Genomic DNA, 20,705 nt, shown 5'->3' on the forward strand with positions numbered 1-20,705 from the left:
CTGTGTTGATTTGATAAAATTCCCATTTTTCAGAAGGGAGCTCCTGCTTGTTGCACCCTCAGCCAGTGAGACCCATCCCAGAAACCACCACATCCCAGGGCATTTTTATAAAATGTGTGAAATTTTACACCCCCAACAGATTCTTCCCACTTCTCATTCACAAGATGAATGGGATAAACCCCTTTACCAAACTTTTGAGGGCATCAGTGACACAGGACATGCACGAGGAATCCGTGTAAGCATTTCTGAACTTTATTGGCTGCTTTATTGCACGTACTTAATGAAGCCTCCATCACTTCCCCCACCCACCGTTTCCAGAATTATTTTAAATGCAAGTTAAAGGTAACCTTTCATTCCCACCACTTTTTTCCCCCCCCATTTGAAATGTTAAGGTTCTGGGTCACCCAGGAAGGACAGAAGCCCTGAACTCATACGTGGAACCATGCGGCACTCGGGGAGCAAGCCTTGGGTGCTCTGCAAGCAAACTCAGACTCTGCACAGGGAGAAACATCATAATCATGAACTGGAACCTCAGTGATCACTGAATTAAATAGGTGAGACTGCAGCTGGAGCTCAGTCACTCGTTGGTTCTGATGGAAAGCTGCCCCCAGGTCAAGCCTTCTTCTTGCCTTCACTCTCTTCCTTTCCTGCTGCTTCTTTCTCCTCCTTCTCCTCCTCAGCAGCTTCCTCAGCAGCTTCCTGGGACTCCTCCCCTTCTTCTGCTGCTCCTTCTTCCCCTTCTCCTTCCTCTTCCTCACCCTCTTTGGCTTCTTCTGATTCCTCCTTAGCACCTTTGAAGGACAGAAAGGTATTTCACATCCAGGTACAATTCCTGCTGCCAGTTCCATGGGAATCCCCTTCAACCCCCCACACCTTTTGGCAGCCAGGACAGCAAAACTGCACCAGCAGTTTCTCCTGGATTTCAGGGGCAGTGAAACACTTCATAAAAACAAATCACGGCCTTGAAAAATATCAGCTCTGGACTCAGTGCTTAAAGCCTTATCCAAAGACTTGAATTATCTTTCACTGCTCTCCAATTGACTCTTTAATTCTAGTGAAATTACAGCTAATTAAACTTTACAGTAACGAACCCCTCATAATTCAATGGCCACCGATGCCTGGCAGAGGAGTGATGTTGCCATGCATGAATTCATAATTCCAGCCTCACACATCAGCTGAAGCTCCCATTATCTCGGGCTGCTCTCTGGGAATTCATATTTAGCTCAGGATGGCCTTGGTCCTTCTTTTTGAGGATGCCTGCAACACCTGAACATTATCACTGGGGGTTTTGGAAACCTAAAATCCGCCTGATTTGAACCATCAACCTTATCTTCCATTCAATATTCAGACTTTCATGGTGAATTCCATGTGCTTAACCCCACCATCCTTTGGCTCATAGGAGTAAAAAGGGAAAGAATTTCAATCATTAGATTTTATCATTGGGATTTCTGGAGTTTATAGGATAAAAAATAGGGTTTATAGGGATACCATAGGAGCAGGGTGCAGCATGAATAAAAGGGATTTACAAGTAACTCGAAGTACCTTCCTCCTCTTCTTCAGCCTCTTCTCCTGCTTCTTCCTCTCCTTCCTCCTTCTCCTCCTCCTCACCCTCTTCTGCAGGAGCTGCCTTGGCTTCTCCTGCTTTAGCAGCCTCGATGGTTTCCTCGATTTCAATCTGCTCCTCCTGCACGTGGCTGGAGTAGTAGGTGGGGAAGGAGCGGGTGGTCAGCAGGTAGGAGCTGGCCTGGAGGCCACTGAAGGCCGACCTGCCAAAGGTGGGGCCACTCTGGCTGTACCCACTGGTGATGCTGCCCACGCTGGTGAAGCTCAGCCGGGTCTCCTCCCCTTCCAGCAGTTTCCTAGCAGGGAGAAATAAAAGGCAGGGGGAATGAGTTTTGTGCTGCAAGCAGGACTCGGCATCTCTGAGATGGGTCTCACTGGCTGAGGGTGCAACAAGCAGGAGCTCCCTTCTGAAAATTGGGAATTTTATCAAATCAACATCAAATGTGGCCGTTAAATTGTGGCAGGAGGTTGTTTGGTGTCTGTGGGATCAGTGAGGAGAGGAGTAGGTAAAACTTGGAGAAAAGACTATCTTCAAAAGCCCTGCAGGCTGCACATGTGGTTATTCATGAAGGGCTAGCTTTGCTCCATGTGCCAGTGCTACTCTATATTTTCTTGGAATAATTTCTTCAGACGTGCCCATTCCGGGCAAATCAATACCTTTCCTTGTGGGAAGGAACAGGAAAACCTCTCTAGAAGGGAAACCTCTCTGGCAAGGGAAACTCGAGGTGTATTTTGCCACCCTGCAGCTCGCACAGACCAATTTGCTGCCGAGCTGTCAGACAAGGCTTGGAGCTGCTCTCTCAGTATTCCCCCTTGTGGCTTCCACAGAAATGCTGTTCCAGTATTGAAATCTCTCAGTATCCGAGACAAAATATCACAGTTATTCAGCAGCAATTCTACTGGAAAATATTTAATTTGTAGATTTACTAGTTAGGAAAAAAAAAAAACCCTGCTCTTAGGGCATTTGAGGGATTTCCCATTTTGAGAATGAGCCGTTGGTATTGAAGAATTCCATTGACACAAAACCTCTCCCCCAAGTACAGAAGAGGTACTTTTATCTGTAAGGATGGAGAACTGAGATCATTTATTGCCAAGCTAAAAATTCTGTGTGCACATAGAGAGGAACTGATTAAACTGCCCCAGACCTATGAAAATTTCTGCTGGGGCGATGAAAAATAACCTGAATTCTCCTGAAGAGAATGGGAAGTGCTCTGAGTTCTGGCTCATTAAAACATCCCCCACCATACCTATAAGCTGCAATTTCGATGTCCAGGGCCATTTTCACATTGAGCAGGTCCTGATATTCCTTCAAGTACCGAGCCATCTCACTCTTTGTGGTTCTCAGCTCATTCTCCAATTTGTTGATTGTATCCTGTTGGATGGAACAACATTGACAGCATAAAATTCTGTTCTCAAGCCTAGCAATAATCACAGGGAATTTCTCCAATCCTTTTAATTTAATCTTGCTCTAGCAGGCAGAAACTGCACAGCTCCCACTCTCAGCCAAACAGCATCATTTAACACCTTCTTGGTAGGTTTTCTACCCCACATTATTCCAGTTCTATTTAACACAAAAAGCCAAATTTTCTGGTACCCAAGTGCTAAAGCACAGTGAAATCTGTATTTTGTTTCATTTTGATTTTGACCTTTATGTACTTTTTTTAAATTTTAGCTTAGGGATATCCATTGTTAATTCTTGCGGGTCCCTTCCAACTCGGGATATTCTGGGATTCCATGATTTTCTGGTATAGTTCTGGCTGCATCAGTACATGGACACATGGATATTGAGCTTTATCAGGGGCATTTTGCATTCTGATTTTATAACAGCTCACACTTTAGATAAGCAGTACCAGAACTAATGTCTGGGATGATTTTGATAATTCAGATCCCGATTTGGGTCTGTATTTCCACACCACATCCTCCTTTATAGCTCTGTGGCATTCTGCACTGGGATTTCAGGATGCCTTATCTGCAGAGATGCCCCCGACAACGCCCCCAAACCCGATCCCCTCATCTGTGAGGCTCTGCAGCCACGACTCCCCTCACCAGCAAACCCTGACCCCCCTCACCTGCAAAACCCTTCAAACCCCGACATCTCCTCACCTGCAGATCCCTCCAAAGCCCAACATTCATCCCTTCACCTGCAGAGCCCAGCAAACCCTGACCCCCCTCACCTGCGGAATTCTTCAAACCCCAACATCCACCCCTTCACCGCCAGAATCCTTCACACCCCAATGTCCATTCCTTCATCTGCGGAGCCCAGAAAACCTTGGAACCCCTCACCTGCAGAACCCAGAAAACCTTGAAACCCCTCACCTGCAGAACCCAGAAAACCTTGGAACCCCTCACCTGCAGAACCCTGTAAAACCTGAGCCCTGTCCCATGCAGAGCCCTGCAAACCCCATCACCCCCTCCCCTGCAGAGCCTTTCAAACCCCATCACCCTCGCATCTTCAGAACCCTTCAAACCCCATCATCCCCTCACCTGCAGAGTCCTGCAAACCCCATCGTCCTTGCATCTTCAGAACCCTTCAAACCCCAACTTCTCCTGACCTGCAGAGCCTTTCAAACTCCATCATCCCCTCGCTTGCAGAGCCCTCCAAACCTCATCACCCTCGCACCTTCAGAACCTTTCAAACCCCATCATCCCCTTGCCTGCAGAGCCTTTCAAACCCCATTATCCCCTCACCTGCAGAGCCTTCCAAACCACATCATCCCCTCACCTTCAGAACCTTTCAAACCCCATCATCCCCTCACCTGCAGAGCCTTCCAAACCCCATCATCCCCTCACCTGCAGAGCCTTCCAAACCCCATCACCCTCACAACCTTTCAAACCCCAGCTTCTCCTGACCTGCCGAGCCCTGCACACCCCCTCATCCCCTCCCCTGATGGACCCCGACCCTCGTCCCCTGAGGGACCATCCCAGCCCACGCCCCCTCACCTGCAGCGCGGAGATATCCGCGCTCTGCTTCTCCTCCAGCTCCTGCAGCTGCTTCTCCAGCGCCTCGTTCATGCCGCGGGTGGCCTCGATCTCCAGCGTCTTGGCTTTGAGCAGGCGGCGGCTCTCGGACACCTCGTCCTTGGCGGCTCGCACGGCGTCCGTGTTCTTGGCGGCGCTCTCGCTGAGCACGGTGAAGCGGCTGCGGAACCACTCCTCGGCGTTCTGCATGTTGCGCGCCGCCAGCTTCTCGTACTGCGCGCGGATGTCGCGCAGCGCGGCCGACAGGTCGGGCTTGGCCGACACGTCCATCTCCACGGACAGGTGAGCGTACTGGATCTGCGCCTGCAGCTCGGCCAGCTCCTCCTCGTGCACCTTCTTGAGGAAGGCCAGCTCGTCCAGCAGGCTGTCCACCCGCTTCTCCAGCTCCGCCCGCGCCAGCGCCGCCTCGTCCGCGCCCTTGCGCACCTCCAGCAGCCGCGCCTCCGCATCCTCGCGGCTCAGCACCTCCTCCTCGTAGCGCGCCTGCAGCCCGCGCAGCGTCTCCTCCAGGCTCTCCCGCTCGCCCTGCAGCGCCTGCTTCTCGCTCGTCGCCTCCTCCGCGGCCAAGCGCAGCTCGCGGATCTCCTGCTCGTAGAGGGCGCGGAAGCGGGAGGGCTCGGCGTGCTTCTGCCGCAGCACCAGCAGCTCGGCCTCCAGCACCTTGTTCTGCTGCTCCAGCTCGTGGACGCGCTCGATGAAGCAGGCGAAGCGGTCGTTGAGGTCCTGCAGCTGCGCTCGCTCCTGGCTGCGGATGGACTTGAGGTCGTTGCTGATGGCGGCCACCTGGCTCAGGTCCAGGCTGTCCACCGAGTGCAGCAGCGAGCCCGAGGCGCTGGAGGCGGCGTAGCTGCGGCGCACGGACACGGAGGACACGGGCGCGGACAGGCTGGAGTACGCAGAGCGCGCCGAGCCGAAGCCGCCGCCGCTGCGCACCGACACATGGATGCGCGGGCTGTCCGCGTAGCGCCGCTTGTAGGACGGGAAGAACGGGTCGTAGCCGTACGAGCTCATGGCTGCGGGGGCTCCGGAGACGGCTCTGCGGCGGGCACCGCCCGCACCCCGATATTTATGCGCGGGGAGGGCGGGCGGTGCGGCCGCCGGGCGGGGACGGGGCGGAGCGCGGAGACACCGCGGCGGGGAGGCGACGCCCGGAGCGGTCCAGGCACCGCCGCCGGGAGGGGATGCCCGGAGTGATGCAGGCATTCATTCCCTCACTGCTCTGATGGCCTCAGCGGCACGGGCAGGACCTCGCCCCAGTGATGCCCGGGCAGCTCCGAGCATCGCGGCAGGGAAGGGATGCGCGGGCAGCTCCGGGCATCGCGGCAGGGAAGGGATGCGCGGGCAGCTCCGAGCATCGCGGCAGGGAAGGGATGCCCGGACAGCTCCGAGCATCGCGGCAGGGAAGGGATGCCCGGACAGCTCTGGCCATGACGGCAGGGAAGGGATGCCCGGGCAGCTCAAGGCATCGCGGCAGGGAAGGGATGCCCGGACAGCTCTGGCCATCACGGCAGGGAAGGGATGCCCGGACAGCTCCGGGCATCGCGGCAGGGAAGGGATGCCCGGACAGCTCTGGCCATCACGGGAGGGAAGGGATGCCCGGACAGCTCTGGCCATCACGGGAGGGAATGGATGCCTGGACAGCTCCGAGCATCCCCGCGGGCGCGGGGAGCCGGGACCGGCCTACTCCGGAGCAGCCTGGGCTCGGCCCCACCTCATCCTCTCAGCCCTGTCTCAGCCCTCCTTGGGCACAGCCTGGGCCCTCCCGGGGCATCTCCCGGCCCCCCTTCGGGGCCACCTCTGGCCCTTTCAGATCCAGCTCCCCTCAGGTCTATCTGCACCCCGCAGCCTGCCAAGGCTGTGTTTAACACCCCGGCTCTGCTTCTCCACAGCTGCCCTGGCAGAAGCTTCGGGAATGTGCTGCAAGCTCCAGCACATTCATTGTGGCTGAGGTTGCCTCGGTGAGGCTGAGGGACACCCAACCCTGGCTGCAACTCAGAACCTCCAGATGTGTAAATAGTATATTTTTTTTCCCCTTCAGTTTGCAGTTAGCACAAGCATGAGTGCTCTTTGAGCCCCTGCATCTTCCCCATGTCCATTGTTACAAGTGGTCCCTAATAACCAGGGATTATAGCATCATGGAATCGTGGAGTTCTTTGGGGTGGGAGGCACCTTAAAGCCCATCCAGTCCCACCCTGCCATGGGCAGGAACCCTCCCACTGTCCCAGGCTGCTCCCAGCCCCATCCAACCTGGCCTTGGGCACTTCAGGGGAAACCCAGCAGAGTTATTTGTCCTTTCATTGCATGAAAGCAGCAGCAGAAACAGGGCAGTTCTCAGTCCTGGCTGATACCTGGTTCCTTGAGGTGCCCTGGAGCCGAGTCTGTCTGAGACATGGATCACAAGGACAGGATATTTATCCTTGTCTAATCTGGCTAATACAGAGATTAAATTGGACAGCTGCATTGCAGCTACCTCTGGGCCAGGCTATTACCACTGCTTGATTAAAGCAAAGCAGTATTTATGTAGTAAGGATTGATCAGAGGGAAATTAGAGATGTATTGAGCACAGGCTGCATGGGAGGCTCAAAAAGACAATGAGAATTCACCTCTTGGAGTCAGAAGGGCAAATATATCACAAAACAGCCTCTTCAAGGGTTTCTCAAGGAAGGAATAAAAGTCAGTAAAGATTGGGGGACATTTATTAGATACCACAAAAATGCTGAGGTGCTTCCCAAAGAAAAGGGAAGGACTTAGTAATGTGTATGAATTAATGTGCCTGTCAGTAATTGTGGTAATTGGCTATTTCTGGCACAAAGAAATGTTTATTTAATACCAGCCTTTAGGAAAGGTAGAGCAGGGTGGATTTAGTGTATTTCCTGCTATTTTCCAGAGACCTCACACAGAGCGTCACCTGTTGTGTGACAGCTTCTCCATAAGTTTCAGGGTATTTAAACACAAGGATCATTGATCTGTGAAGGGCAACGGCCCCTCAGAGGTACAGAGCTGCAGTCCCTGCTCATCAGAGCTCATTCTGCATGGAATGAACTGTACCAAGAGCTCATCAAGGCTTAAGTGCCACTTCTATCCCAGCAGAGCTGGTGGGAGACTTCATTCTGCAAATCTGCAGAGTCCTCCTGGCAATAATGCAGCTGCTCTCAGCAGCCAGCCCTGCAAGCCCGGCTTCTTTCTGCCTCGATTTTTATTCAACATTTGTTTTTTAAATTCGAGTTGTGGCTGCATTCATGCATGTCAGAGCAGCCATTCATTATTCAGAATATGAAAAGGAGAGCAGCATAGGTAGAGTCTTCTGTGCTAATCTATTTTATCTTTAGCAGAGATTGGGTTTGAAAGGGGAAGAAATGAGGAATAGAGACACTGCAGAGAGGAAGATTCCCAGCTTGTTGGTCAGGATCTCAGGGAGCTGATATCTTCTGGAATACTCAGCCCCTGCAAACTGAAATACCTTGTTTCATGCCAATGAATTTATGCTAATCTGCCCTACAGCAACCTGAGCACAAGATTTAATTATTAATGCTATCATTTCTTATGCCATGTATTAATAAAGGAATGTACCTCAGCTTGTAAAAACCACTGTGCTTCAGATCCCAGCAAAGCAAGCCTTGTAATTGTGTAATTGTAGGCTGTTAATATCCCTTCTCGCATTTTTTTTGGAGTGGAAAATCCTTTGCTGTGTTCCAGGAGCATGGGGAGGAAGATGGGTGTCAGCAGACAGCCCTGCAGTGTGGAACCTCCGTGGGACTCAGGGTGGGGATGGAGCTTTGGCACTCCAAGGAGCAGAAATCCACTCCTGAAGGCATCCTGCTCTCCAACCTTGTATTTCCAGGCACAGGGGAGTGCTGCCAGATTCCACCACTCCCTTTGTGTCCTTTTTGTTGCTTTCTGCCTTAATGCAGAGCATGAGCAAGCCCCTGGATGTGTGTTAGAAAAATCAATATTGTGAGCAGAGGAAGGGCATAAAGCAGGCCAGGATGGAGTGGCCTGTGCCACTTGTCTCATCTGAGACACCAGGAGCCACAGCAGGAGCTGGGTTTAAGCCAGCCCTGACTTTAGCCCCCACTTAAGGCCCCCGGATGATCTCAGTTGAGCTGAGCTTTGTTGTGCCCTAAAAAGCTGCTCTGGGAACCAATCTGAGCAGCAGCTCAGCACTGTCCCCCTTTGCCTCTGGACGTGAAGCTGCTCCCTCACCACTTGTGAGTCTCCCCAGGTCATCAACCCTTCGGGCAGAGAATCCCAAACCCAGCTTCACCTCTTGAAAACATTCCCTGGGTGTCCCAAATAATGCAGATTATTCTGAGGGATGATGCAGAAATGACAAAGCAGCTGTGCCCCATCCCTGGAAGTATCCAAGGCCAGGCTGGAGCAGCTTGGGACAGTCCCTGTGCCTTGGGAGCTGTCCCTGCCCATGGCAGGGGTGGCACTGGGTGAATTTTGAGGTCCCTCCCAACCCAAACCATTCCATGATTTCAAATCCCACTGCTGCCCGAGGAAAAGCAGCAACTCCGTGGCAAAATATTTCTGTTCATTCCTTTTCCTCTGCTGCATCCATAAATAACACATCCCCACCTGCAAGTGGCATTTCCTCAAGGAAAAGCTCAGACCTGAGCCCTGTGCTGAGCGCCAGGAAATTACCTGAATGTCCCCAGTGAACTCTGTGGGGATTTGCCTTTTTATCCCTTTTTAATCAAAGAATTTCATGTTAGAAACTGCAACAGGGACATTTCAGTCTTCATTGTCTGCTGCTGCTTTTATTGCAGAAGCACAGAAGGAGCTGTGCCTGCTTACTTGGGATTTACACAGAAATCAAGCAGTCCTGAGTAAAAAAACAAAAGCAAAAACATTGGTTTTCCTTTAAAAAAAAATATTTCAACCTCATAAAAGCCCAGCTCTGAGGGAGTGGGGAATCAGACACTCCCACAGCTAAAAATGTTCAATAGCTCTGATGTCAGGTCTTATGTATTTATCTAAAATTATATCAAAGTGTCTGCATGAGTTGAATTAAAAAGGCGAAAGAAAATGCTCTGATCTATTTTGATGAAATGAAACAAAATCTCACATTTTAGGAATTCCTTTTCCTGTATTCCAAGTAGTCCTTTTAATATGAGGCAACACTCACAGGAATTTCCAACCCAAAGCAGAATTTTGTCTGCAAGGACTGAACTACAGCCTCTGGGAGACTCAGAAGAAATGCAAATAAGTGTTTAATTTATCTCCTTTGAACCAGACTTTGCTTTGTTGGTGCCAGATATAGCAAGTGCCTGGGCAGCTTGCATTATTTTATTATTATTTACACCAATTTCTGCACACAGTAGCAGCAAATTGCTCACTTTGAGTTTGTTCTCTCTCTTGATTACAGGAGCTGGAGTAAGCAAGCAGCCAGTTCTTTCATCTGAGTTCTATCAGGGAACGCTTAATTAGAAGATTCATTAATTAGCTTTGTTTACTTGTTGGATCAGGCCTCCAAACTAGACCACAACGTCTGATGGCAGATCCCAAGGCTGGTTCTTATCTCACACAATCAATTAAATTGATGTTCTGCTTTTGGTTCCAGCAATTAAACATCAGCTGAGAGGGGTTTTGGCCAGATCCTGGAGTGGTTTGGGTGCAAGGGACCTTAAAAAACATTTTTATTCCATGTCCTGCCATGGGCCCCTTCCTGCAGGCCGAGCTGCTCCAGCCTGGCCTTGGGCACGTCCAGGGATGGGGCAGCTTCTCCAGACAAATAAAACTCCTGAAAATAAACCCCTCCCAGCCCATTTGGAAGGAGACAATTTATTAATTTGCAGTCTGGTTGCTTTAATTGCATTTCTGCCCGTGTGAGGAGCAAGGGTTGGACCCAAGGGCACAGCAGGAGCTGGGTTCAAGCCAGCCCTGACTTTAGCCCCCACTTAAGGCCACCGGATGATCTCAGTTGAGCTGAGCTTTGTTGTGCCCTAAAAAGCTGCTCTGGGAACCAGCTCCATCCCTGCTGCAAAGATATAAATGGTCTTTAAAAACAATTCTCTTTTTGGGGTGTTGGTCGAGGGCTGGGTGCTGAAGGAACATGTGCTTGAGCGAGCGCAGCTGGTTCAACAGGAGAAATTTAACATCCCTCATATTTTGGGACTTGGATCCTCATAGCAGCAGCAATATCCAGAATGAAGCAGTGGAATATTTCCCTATTTCCCCGTTTTTGCTGTGCCAGCTTAAGTAAATCCTGTTGGTGACAGGGTGAAGAGCGAAAACTGCATTTACAACACAGCTGAGAGCACAGGAAGGCTCATAATGAAGCCAGGCATTCTATTTCCTTCCCAAAAAAGTCCAGTATGAATGAAAATAAACATAAAACATGAGTCCAAAAGAGCATTTATTTGTGGGCTGCATGGACAATTAAAAAACAGAGAGATTTTAGAGTCGTGGTTTTATCTGCAGAGAGGTGAAGCAGAGAATTCCAGGATGTTCTTTGGTCACAGAAAGGGGATGAGCAGCTCAGAAATACTTTCCCTGTAATTCAGTTATTTCAATCTTTGGGATATTTTTTCCCCTTGCTGCAGAGGCAGCAATAAAATCCACGTAGGGTGTTCACAAAGGCACCCTGGAGTGAGTGAATAATACCCCCACACTCACAAGTGAAAAGCAATTATTGGGAAGATGTAAAAATCTCTTTTATTCCTCAGTCTGGCACGAGCTGCTGCCCATAAAACACAGATTGCAGGGAGAAATAAAGCTGGGAGAGCTCTGCTGCAGTGAGGTGCCTCAAGGCAGAGGAATGTGCTCAGCTCTGCAGTCTGTGGATAAAAATCCCTGAATTCTGCAGCTCCCCTCCCAGCCCAGCCCTCCCTGTAGGCTGCTCGCTCCTGGCGCTGTCCTTAGGGATGGGATTTCTGTGGGATGGAATAGGAATCGCCTCCGTCACTCGGGTTTATTTTAATTATCATCCCTTAATGGAAAGGTTTGCAGAGGTCTGCAAATACTCCTCTCCATTTCAGCTGTTTCATCCCTGGCACTTCTCCTCCTGGAGAGAAAAGGGCTTTGCACCACTCTGAGGCAGAGATTAAATTATAAATTACCCAGCCTGGATGAGAGGTTCTCCCAGCGGAGGTTACTGGGAGAATCAAGGTTTTTATTGGCACTACTGCTAAGTGAGGATAAGGAGTTGCTGGTCTTAATTTTTATTACAATTTTTGGAGAGAAATATTATTGTATATTTTTCTCTGTGCAATTTTTTTGACAAATACTTCACTTCCATTTAAACTGCATCTGGATATTTCTTTTTTTTTTTTTCCCTTTAAAATCTCTGTCTCTTAGTTCTTTCTATAACCCTTAATAAAACCTTAAATGGTAAAAACTTGAGTATTAAAACTTCTGTTTCAGACATTTTATTTAGATCCTTTAATCACATTCACATGAATAAATCTTTACCAATTCTTTTCAAATGGCTTGATCTTCATAATCATATTTTTCTGGTTTGTTAAATATACAATCATTATTCTTCCCACAATCTTTCCCTCTGTCCAATCCCATTCCCAGGGTGTTTCCTCTGGGCTTAATTGATGCCAAAAGGAGTTCAGAGCCTGTTTTTTCTGGACAACACCTGCTGCTCCTGCTGATTTATTGATTTGGGAGTGTGGCAGGGCCCTTCCCATGTATCCAAGCACACAAGTGGCACAACCTGGGCTGCTCCTGTCACTAAAATCACCTTTAATTTTGGGAACACCTGAATGTTTGTTTTAAGACCACAAAGCTGGGTGGAGGCTGTGGGTCTGCAGATTTGGCTGCAGAAGGAGGAGGTGTTTTGGCAGGTCCTGCACAGCCAGGAGCGAGCAGAGGCCCAGCCACAGGCAGGTGCAGGAGAATTTTGGGGCTCTTTCCTCCAGGTGTGTGTGTGGAAGAGCTGGGGGTGAACCGAGGGGAAGGGAGGAGTTATTCCTGACAGAAATGCAGCTGCTGAATAAAACAGGAGGCTCAGAGGAGGGGTAAAAAACCCAACTAAAAACCTCCTGCAGATTTCATTCGGGCTGGGCAAGAGTGTCCAAATCCGGAGCTGCTATCCCTCTCTTCTGACCCAAATCACCCCTGGGGAGCTCCTCACCCCTGGAGCTGCCTGCATGGAGATGCTGGAGGGGAAGGGTGCAGCAAGGGTTAATCCTGGTGTAGGGAGCGCTGGGCTCCAGGAGGGTTTGGATGGATGGAGACGAGAGAGCTCTGGAGGCTGCTCCTAGGATATCAGGTTTATTAGGGATGGAGAAAGGTCCTGCTTGGAGCTGCCGGATGGGGATGGGGAAGGGAGAGACAAGAGGATGCTCCAGGAGAGGGTGGGAGTTCCAAGAGAGCCGGGATTCCAAGAGAGAGGAGTTCCAAGAGAGGGGAAGAAGAAGAAGAGGAGGAGTTCCAAAGGAGGGGAAGATCCAAGAGAACATCTGGCCCCTCGGACACCCCTTATCAGGTGGTTCAAGGTGGGCTGGAACAAGACTTGGGCCAATGGGGTCACAGACACCTGATGCTTCAGGGGAGGGTTACAGGTGGGGGATGAACATTTTGGGGGTTGAGATGGAACAGTCCATTTGACTTTTGGACCTACCTGTAGCTAAGGGTATTGTCCAGGCAGTAGGGGGGATCGTTTTCATCCTGGCTGTACTATTGCGAATCTTTTGCCAGGCAATTATATTTATCCATCCTTTCCAACATCCTGGATTTGCAGGTCCCAGTGGAAAAACGTCGGGAATTTGGGGCTCCTTCTGGGAATTCTCCCCCAGGCAGGGGAATAAGGGAGGGCAGAGGGAGCAGAAACTCCTGCAGGAGGTGCAGGCTGGCAGGAGAGCACCAGAGGCAGCTGCAGCCCCAGGGCAAACCCGGAGCGTCTCCGCATCCTTAGGGAGGGATGGGATGTGGGAGAGAGGGACTTGGCCTTCTCCAGCGGCAAAGGAGGGGCAGCTCTCTGTTACATGACACTCAGGACATGCTGTTTCCCCATTCCCCGGGACCCCTGTGATGGATCAGAGAACCCTGGACCCCTCCTTCCTGCCCTGACAGGGCTGGTGGAGAGCCAAGGAGCCTCCCTGTCCAAAGCCTGGATAAACCCCTGACATTTCCTGTTCGTCCTCTTTTGCCCCGCTCTCCCCTTGGACACCACAGAATAAAGAGAGCTGGACAACCTACATCGAGGTGAGAACCTCTTTTGGAGATCTTTGCCATCTCCTGATATTCCTCCGCTCAAAGCCTCGGATCTCTGGGCTGGCTTGATAATTTAGGGGTTGAGAGGGGGGGAAATATCAGCTCCTGCAGGAGCCCTTGGCAGTGCCCTCTGCTTTTTGCAGACGCGGTGGTGGGACACAGGGATTTGTGGATGCTCTGAGGAAGAGGAGGAGGGGCTGTGTGAGCCCTGCTGTCCGGAGGAGCCCAGGGAGAGCAGCATTCCCTCCACCTGCCTGCTCCCTCCTCCTCTGCAAAGCTGCTGCTGCTTCTGCAGCAGGTCCAGCTCCTGGCAAAAGTTCAACACTGCACCAGAGGAGGAGAATCCCGCAGAAAGGAGGAGCTCTGCTGCTCCAGGCCACCTTTGGCCAGCAGCAGAACTGCTGCAAGGAGCCCTTTTCAATTTTCCAGCAGCAATTCCTGCTGCACCCCAACTTTCTGAGGGTTAAACAGGCTTTTAGCACCTCCAGGCAGCACCCTGAGAGCTGCACTTTGTGTTTTATGCCACATAAAACTCACCCCAACGAGCCAAAAATGCTGCAGTAGAGGATTAGGATGTCCATGGGAGCAGAACAGTTTTGTCCCAGGAAAGGTAAAAAAAAAAAAAAAAATTACCTTTTTAATGAGTCCAGGTAAAATTGGATAGGTGGGGAAAGGTCAATTTACACCCCAAACAAGTCAGGAGGAAGGTGTCAAATAAGGAATAGAGAGGTAGGATGGGAACAGAGAGAAAACCCCCGGGTTTGTAGCAGCCTTGGGGCTCTTCTCTCTTCTGCCACCGTGCCCAAGCCCTGGCACACGGCAGAGCTGTGGGCACCAAGTGCTTCTCCACAGCACGTCCAGGCTGGGCACTGGGCCCAGTCCTGCAGATGGACTGGGAAGAGCCCAGTTCCCAACATGGGATTGGGTTCTCAACAATGGGATTGGGTTCCTCACTGTGGGATTGAGTTCCCCACTGTGGGATTGGGTTCTCAACAATGGGATTGGGTTCCTCACTGTGGGATTGAGTTCCCCACTGTGGGATTGGGTTCTCAACAATGGGATTGGGTTCCTCACTGTGGGATTGGTTCCCTCCTGTGGGATTGGGTTCCCCACTGTGGGATTGGGTTCTCAACAATGGGATTGAGTTCCTCATTGTGGGATTTGGCTCCACGCTGTGGGATTGGTTCCGCCCTGTGGGATTGGGTTCTCAACAATGGGATTGGGCTCCACGCTGTGGGATTGGGTTCTCAACAATGGGATTGGGTTCCTCACTGTGGGATTGGGCTCCACGCTGTGGGATTGGGCTCCACGCTGTGGGATTGGTTCCCTCCTGTGGGATTGGGTTCCTCATTGTGGGATTGGGTTCCTCATTGTGGGATTGGGTTCTCAACAATGGGATTGGGTTCCCCGCTGTGGGATTGGGTTCCCCACCTGCCCTCACGCCCCTGACAAAACAAACCCAGGTGCTTGTCCCACCTGCAGGAGAGCAGCCTCAGCTGTCTGGGTCTGGGAGTTTCTCCCATTTCCTCCCTTTTTTTAACTGCTGAAGAGGAGGAGGAGGATGCTGAAAGGAGGAGGAAGATGCTGAAGAGGAGGAGGAGGATGCTGAAAGGAGGAGGAAGATGCTGAAGAGGAGGAGGAGGAGGATGCTGAAAGGAGGAGGAAGATGCTGAAGAGGAGGAGGAGGATGCTGAAAGGAGGAGGAAGATGCTGAAGAGGAGGAGGAGGAGGATGCTGAAGAAGAGGAGGAGGATGCTGAAGAGGAAGAGGAGGATGCTGAAGAGGAGGAGGAGGATGCTGAAGAAGAGGAGAAGGATGCTGAAGAAGAGGAGGAGGAGGATGCTGAAAGGAGGAGGAAGATGCTGAAGAGGAGGAGGAGGATGCTGAAGAGGAGGAGGAAGATGCTGAAGAGGAGGAGGAGGATGCTGAAGAAGAGGAGGAGGATGCTGAAAGGAGGAGGAGGATGCTGAAGAAGAGGAGGAGGAGGATGCTGAAGAGGAGGAGGAAGATGCTGAAGAGGAGGAGGAAGATGCTGAAGAGGAGGAGGAGGATGCTGAAAGGAGGAGAAGGATGCTGAAGAAGAGGAGGAGGAGGATGCTGAAAGGAGGAGGAAGATGCTGAAGGGGAGGAGGAGGATGCTGAAGAGGAGGAGGAGGATGCTGAAGAGGAGGAGGAGGATGCTGAAAGGAGGAGGAAGATGCTGAAGAGGAGGAGGAAGATGCTGAAGAGGAGGAGGAGGATGCTGAAGAGGAGGAGGAGGATGCTGAGTCACTCCCGCAGCTCCTCCGCCCGAGCCTTTCCCGCAGTGCCAATGATGGAGACAGCGCACGCTTCCCCCACAACCTGACTTTTGTTTCTTTTTTCCTCTCCCGGTACCTCCCCCCCTCCCAGTCCCAGTCAAAAGGAATCATTGCTCTAAAATAAAGATCTACGGCTGCAGCTGCTGCTGAATCCTTTCTCGTCTGGTAATGGATCTTCCCGTTCCTCTGGAGAGCAGCAATAATCTTTGATGCACACAGAGAATGCTGCAGCAATTTTCTTTTTAAAGGAGCCCTCCCGGGCACTGAATGAGTCAGCAACGATTTTCCATCACTGGCACTTCTTGGAAGAAGGGCAGGGCTGGGAAAAACTTGAATTTCTTTTCATTTCTTCAAGGAATTGGCAGCAATAAAAAGCTCTTTGCTGCTGCTTTGCACTGCCTGCTGTACAAGCTACTCCTCTAACCTCTTTTTCCTCTGGGATTGCCACAAAAGAGCTCAGTAAAACTCGCAGAAATTGTCCATTGTGCAGCTTTGGGGGAAATGGGAAGGGGAAAGATGCAGCGAGGCCAGGCTGGGCAGAGCAGCCTGGTCCAAGGGAAGGTTCCTGCCCATGGCAGGTGGGATTTAAGGTCCCTTCAAACCCAAACCAGCCTGGGATTCTGTGGATCATTCATTGCCTCCAGCTGTATTTTTTTAATCCTACTTTCATTGGTTCGGATTTTTTATTTATAATATTAAAAAGAATAAAAAACAACTCTAACTTTTGCTTTATAATCTATTTTGCCTTCCTATATTTTATTTTGAAATGCCAAAATGGTGAGCATTATTGCTCAGTTGTCTTGTTTCCCTATGACAAAGTTTTAAATTAAGTGATAATGCACTTTTTTTTCCAGAGCACTTGTAGATTTATACAATGAACTGAAGCTTATATATTGACTTTTTTATCCTCTTTCTGTAGTGTTTAACCCCAGTTAAACTCTGTAGTGTTTAGACAATTCTGTATGTAGCACCTTTAGCTTTTATGAGTTTTCTTCCATGATTATCACACAGTAAATAATTGTAAAATGCTTAAAATGGTGAAATAGATGCCAAGAGAAACACTTTACCATTTGACAAACCATTAAAATCTAGTTTGTCCTCAATTTCAGGACCAGCCAAGGCCAGTTGTGGGTAGTCCCACAATGAATCTGCCTCGTTAACAATTCCTGGCCTGAAATCTCCCCACAGGAAGGAAAAATCCATGGGAGCAGCAGAGCACCAGGGCTGCACATCCCGCCCTGTAATTTCCATGGAGCTGTTTCTCCAGCCAGAATTGTCTGTGTGACACCAGGTACAGCAACATTTCATCTGAGCAGCCTGAGGGGGTTGATGAAACCACCAAAGAGTGTGTGGGCAAGTTCAGCTCTTCCCTTCTCTCCGTGTCTCTGCCTTCCTCCCACACTGCTCAGCAAAGTCTCCAGGGCTGAAAAACTCCTTAGGAACATTTGGAACTGATCCCTCCAGACTTCCTCTGGGAGCAGCTCGTTCCTACCACACCTTGGGCAGCTCCAAAAGGAGCATTAAAGCCCAGGCTCCTGAAATGTAAGAGTTCATCAAAGAAAGAGAATTAAAGGATGGAAGAAAATGAAGAGGAGACGAAGCATTGATGTTTTCCCAGTGATTTAATTTCAGAGGCTGTTCCTATATATAATAATAATAATATATTATCATATAGATAATAGAGGGTAACATTGTCTTTCTCTAGAGCTTTTCATTTGCAGATCTCAAGATGCATCAAAAACATGAATCAGCTTCAGAGGAGTTTTGGATTGTCCCAGCTAAATATGGAGTTAAGATTATTTCAGTGGCCCTGGCAATGATTCCCAAGGATGTTCCTGTTGCATTTGCTCATTAAAAACACCACAGACACCCACTGGCTCCTCATGAGCTGCTCCAAAATTAGACCCCTGCAAAATGAACCCCAGATGGGGACATTTCTCTCAGTGCCTCATGTTAATGGTTTGATATTGATCCTGCTGCAGAAGCTGAGCTGTGCCTTTCCCAGTGGGAATTGCTGCGTGTGCCCTGCCCTGTGCCAGCCTCTGCAGTGACATGTGCACGCTGACAGCTCCTCATACACCAGATATGCACCCCTGGTGCAGAAGGCAATGGTAAAAGGGTTTTAAAATCATGGGGATTTATGGTTAAAAGGAAAATTAAGCTTAGTAGGCCCTGAAAAGATAAATAAATACCCTAAGAACATGAAGACTTTGTACCTTGCTAGAACTGCACCTGTGTAGCTAGTACATGATAAATGATATAATTGTTAGATGTGATGATTGTATAGTGATTAAATATAATTACTGTATAATCGTAAGAATAATCACGAGAAACTGTGGTCAGGGAAATAAGAAAGATCACGAGAAACTCATGTCAATGTATACAATAGAACAATATGAGTTTAATAATTAATATGTAAGTTATATAAGGATAGAATATAGAATACAGTCAGCTTGAAAGCCGTGTCAGAGTCAGATTTGGGTCTGCAGCCCTGATTCCCAGAGCTCTCAATAAAAGCACCTGCATGGAATCATATCCTGTGATTATTTGTGTTCCTGAAGCTGACAGAGGGATTTCCAGAGCAAAGCACAAAAGTGGCTTTGCATGCCCAGGATAATTGGGATGCAGATCTGCCACCTGAGCCTGCTGCAGCCACTGCTGCACTCTGGGCTGGGCTGGGCACTGAAATCCCCCATGGACAGACCAAGCTGGGTTTGGGCTGGGGAGCTGCAGATGGGGCCCAGTGAAATCCCGGAGCATTCCCAGGGCCCCTCCTGGGGAGCAGGAGCTGGAACAGCCTGTGTTTATTCCAGCTTTTATCAACCCCATCGAGGAAAAGCTTCATATTCTCTGTGGTACAGGTTACCAATGGTGAGGTTATTAATGAGTGAATTGATTAATTACTGCACTGTGAAGGAGGGAGCATGGGCTGAAACAGAGTCAGAGCCTGGCTCTCAGAATGTTAAAGAAAATGTTAGATTTATTAACATTGAAGGGCATCTCTGTTATGGATATGACACTGTCTCTCATTACCTGTGCTCTGCTCAGGATTTTTTTTATTTTAAAATAAAATCCCCAGCAGCTTCAAGGTGTCAGAGCAAGAGGATGAGCTTGGTCTGGAGGTTGGGTTTATTTCTGGGGATCAGCCCCTCCCTGGACAGGAAATGTCACAGCTTTGACACAAGAGGAAATCTCCCCCTGCTCCAGGAAACCCAGGCAGGAACAGGAACAGTTTTAGGAACAGCACCAGAGATGTCTGAAGGTGATTTCCTGAGCACTTCCACAGCAGGGTAGAGACCTGAATTCAGCCCCACTGCCACCCCAGAAATCCCCAGTTCTTGTGGAACATTAACAATGATTCCAATAAAAAATGACAGAGGACAAAAAATCTGCCCAGCTGCACCTACACAGAGCCCAGGTCTGCGATTTCCCTGGATTTACACCTGGTTGTGGTGTAAGGCAGGGGTGCTCTCATCCACTGCCCCCACTTTGAGATGCACCTGCCTGGAAGAAGCAGGAATAAAGCAATAAATTTCTGCTGAACAGCCTGCAGATTCTATTCCACGTGCAGCTGCTGCAACGTTTTAAATTTAATTTATTAAAGGATATAGACATCAGCTCTATTAAATTAGCTGCCCTTGAGGAATGGGGGGTGGGGGGTGGAGGGACCATTAGCAAATGCCATTTGCTGACCTCAGCCTTGGCCACGGGGGAATGAATTATGAACAAAGACACATCCCCCCTTTGTGGTTACCCAGAAGGAAGGAGGCTTAAAGGGTCAGCAATGAATTATTCCTGGAGACCAGGGATGGGGTCTGGGCGAGGGGCAGATGGGAGGTGTGATGGATATTCCTGATTTCAGCCCCAGCAAGGGCTGAGCAGGAGGATCAAACTGGAATTTCCCTGGAATAAATCCAGGGAAAACCTGGATTTACTGAGGCCCATCTGCCCCTTCTCAGCAGCAGGAACGGTGGCATGGATTAGAAGGAGCAGATGAGGCTGGGTTGGATACTGGGGGTTCTTTAGGGCACACTTTTGGTGCTCTCCTCAAAAGGGGCAGAGCCCCCAGCCCTGCCCAGGCTCCTGTCACCTGGAAAAAATCCATCAGCTGTCCTGGCTCCAGTTCTCTTCCTTCACACAGGCTCTTCCTGCCCAGAGAGAAAGACATCAACTGCTACTCTAATTAATTAGAGGCTGCTCTAATTAATCCTTACCTCCCAAAAGCTGGGAGTCAAATCCAGATTTATTGAGATTTTTTAGAGAATTCAGATTTTTTTTTAACAGCACGCCCATATTCCAGCTATTTGGTGATACATTTTCCTCCAAAACTTTTTTCTTGCATTGTTTTAGGCCTGCCCAGAGCCCTGACCTTGCTTTGCTTTTCAGAGCTGCTGTGTAGCTCTCATTACGTTTTCCTGGATTAGAACTAAAGCCCAGCGTGCCTCCAGAGGATAAATAATGTATAGAATCAAGCTGGAAGCTGGCTGGAAGATAATTGCCTGCAGTCCATTCATCTGGAGTCCCATTTAAAGTTCCATTTCCCTCCTGAAGCCCATGGCAGCAGCAGCAGCAGGGCTTTGGGGATCAGACCATCCCTGTGCATTGATGGAGCGTGCAGCTGCAGGCCCCAATGAAGAAATCAATCGATAGGATCAGGCCCTGCAGCTGATCAATGAGGTTTAAAAGCCTTGCAGA

General features: G+C 49.8%; 1 protein-coding gene across 1 annotated transcript; it reads right to left on the reverse strand.

Annotated features, from left to right (window-relative positions):
* Positions 1-230: 230 nt before the first annotated feature.
* Positions 231-5,582, reverse strand: NEFL (neurofilament light chain). The gene is made up of 4 exons (XM_031506746.3): positions 4,504-5,582; positions 2,811-2,935; positions 1,543-1,859; positions 231-791 (listed from the first exon to the last, which is right to left on the reverse strand). Exons 1-4 carry the CDS (start codon positions 5,551-5,553, stop codon positions 613-615), a joined length of 1,671 nt encoding a protein of 556 aa, XP_031362606.1. The 5' UTR covers positions 5,554-5,582; the 3' UTR covers positions 231-612.
* Positions 5,583-20,705: the final 15,123 nt, after the last annotated feature.

Source organism: Lonchura striata, chromosome 22 (assembly GCF_050655825.1).
Source record: "Lonchura striata isolate lonStrDom1 chromosome 22, ASM5065582v1, whole genome shotgun sequence".
NCBI classification, from domain to species: Eukaryota; Metazoa; Chordata; class Aves; order Passeriformes; family Estrildidae; genus Lonchura; species Lonchura striata.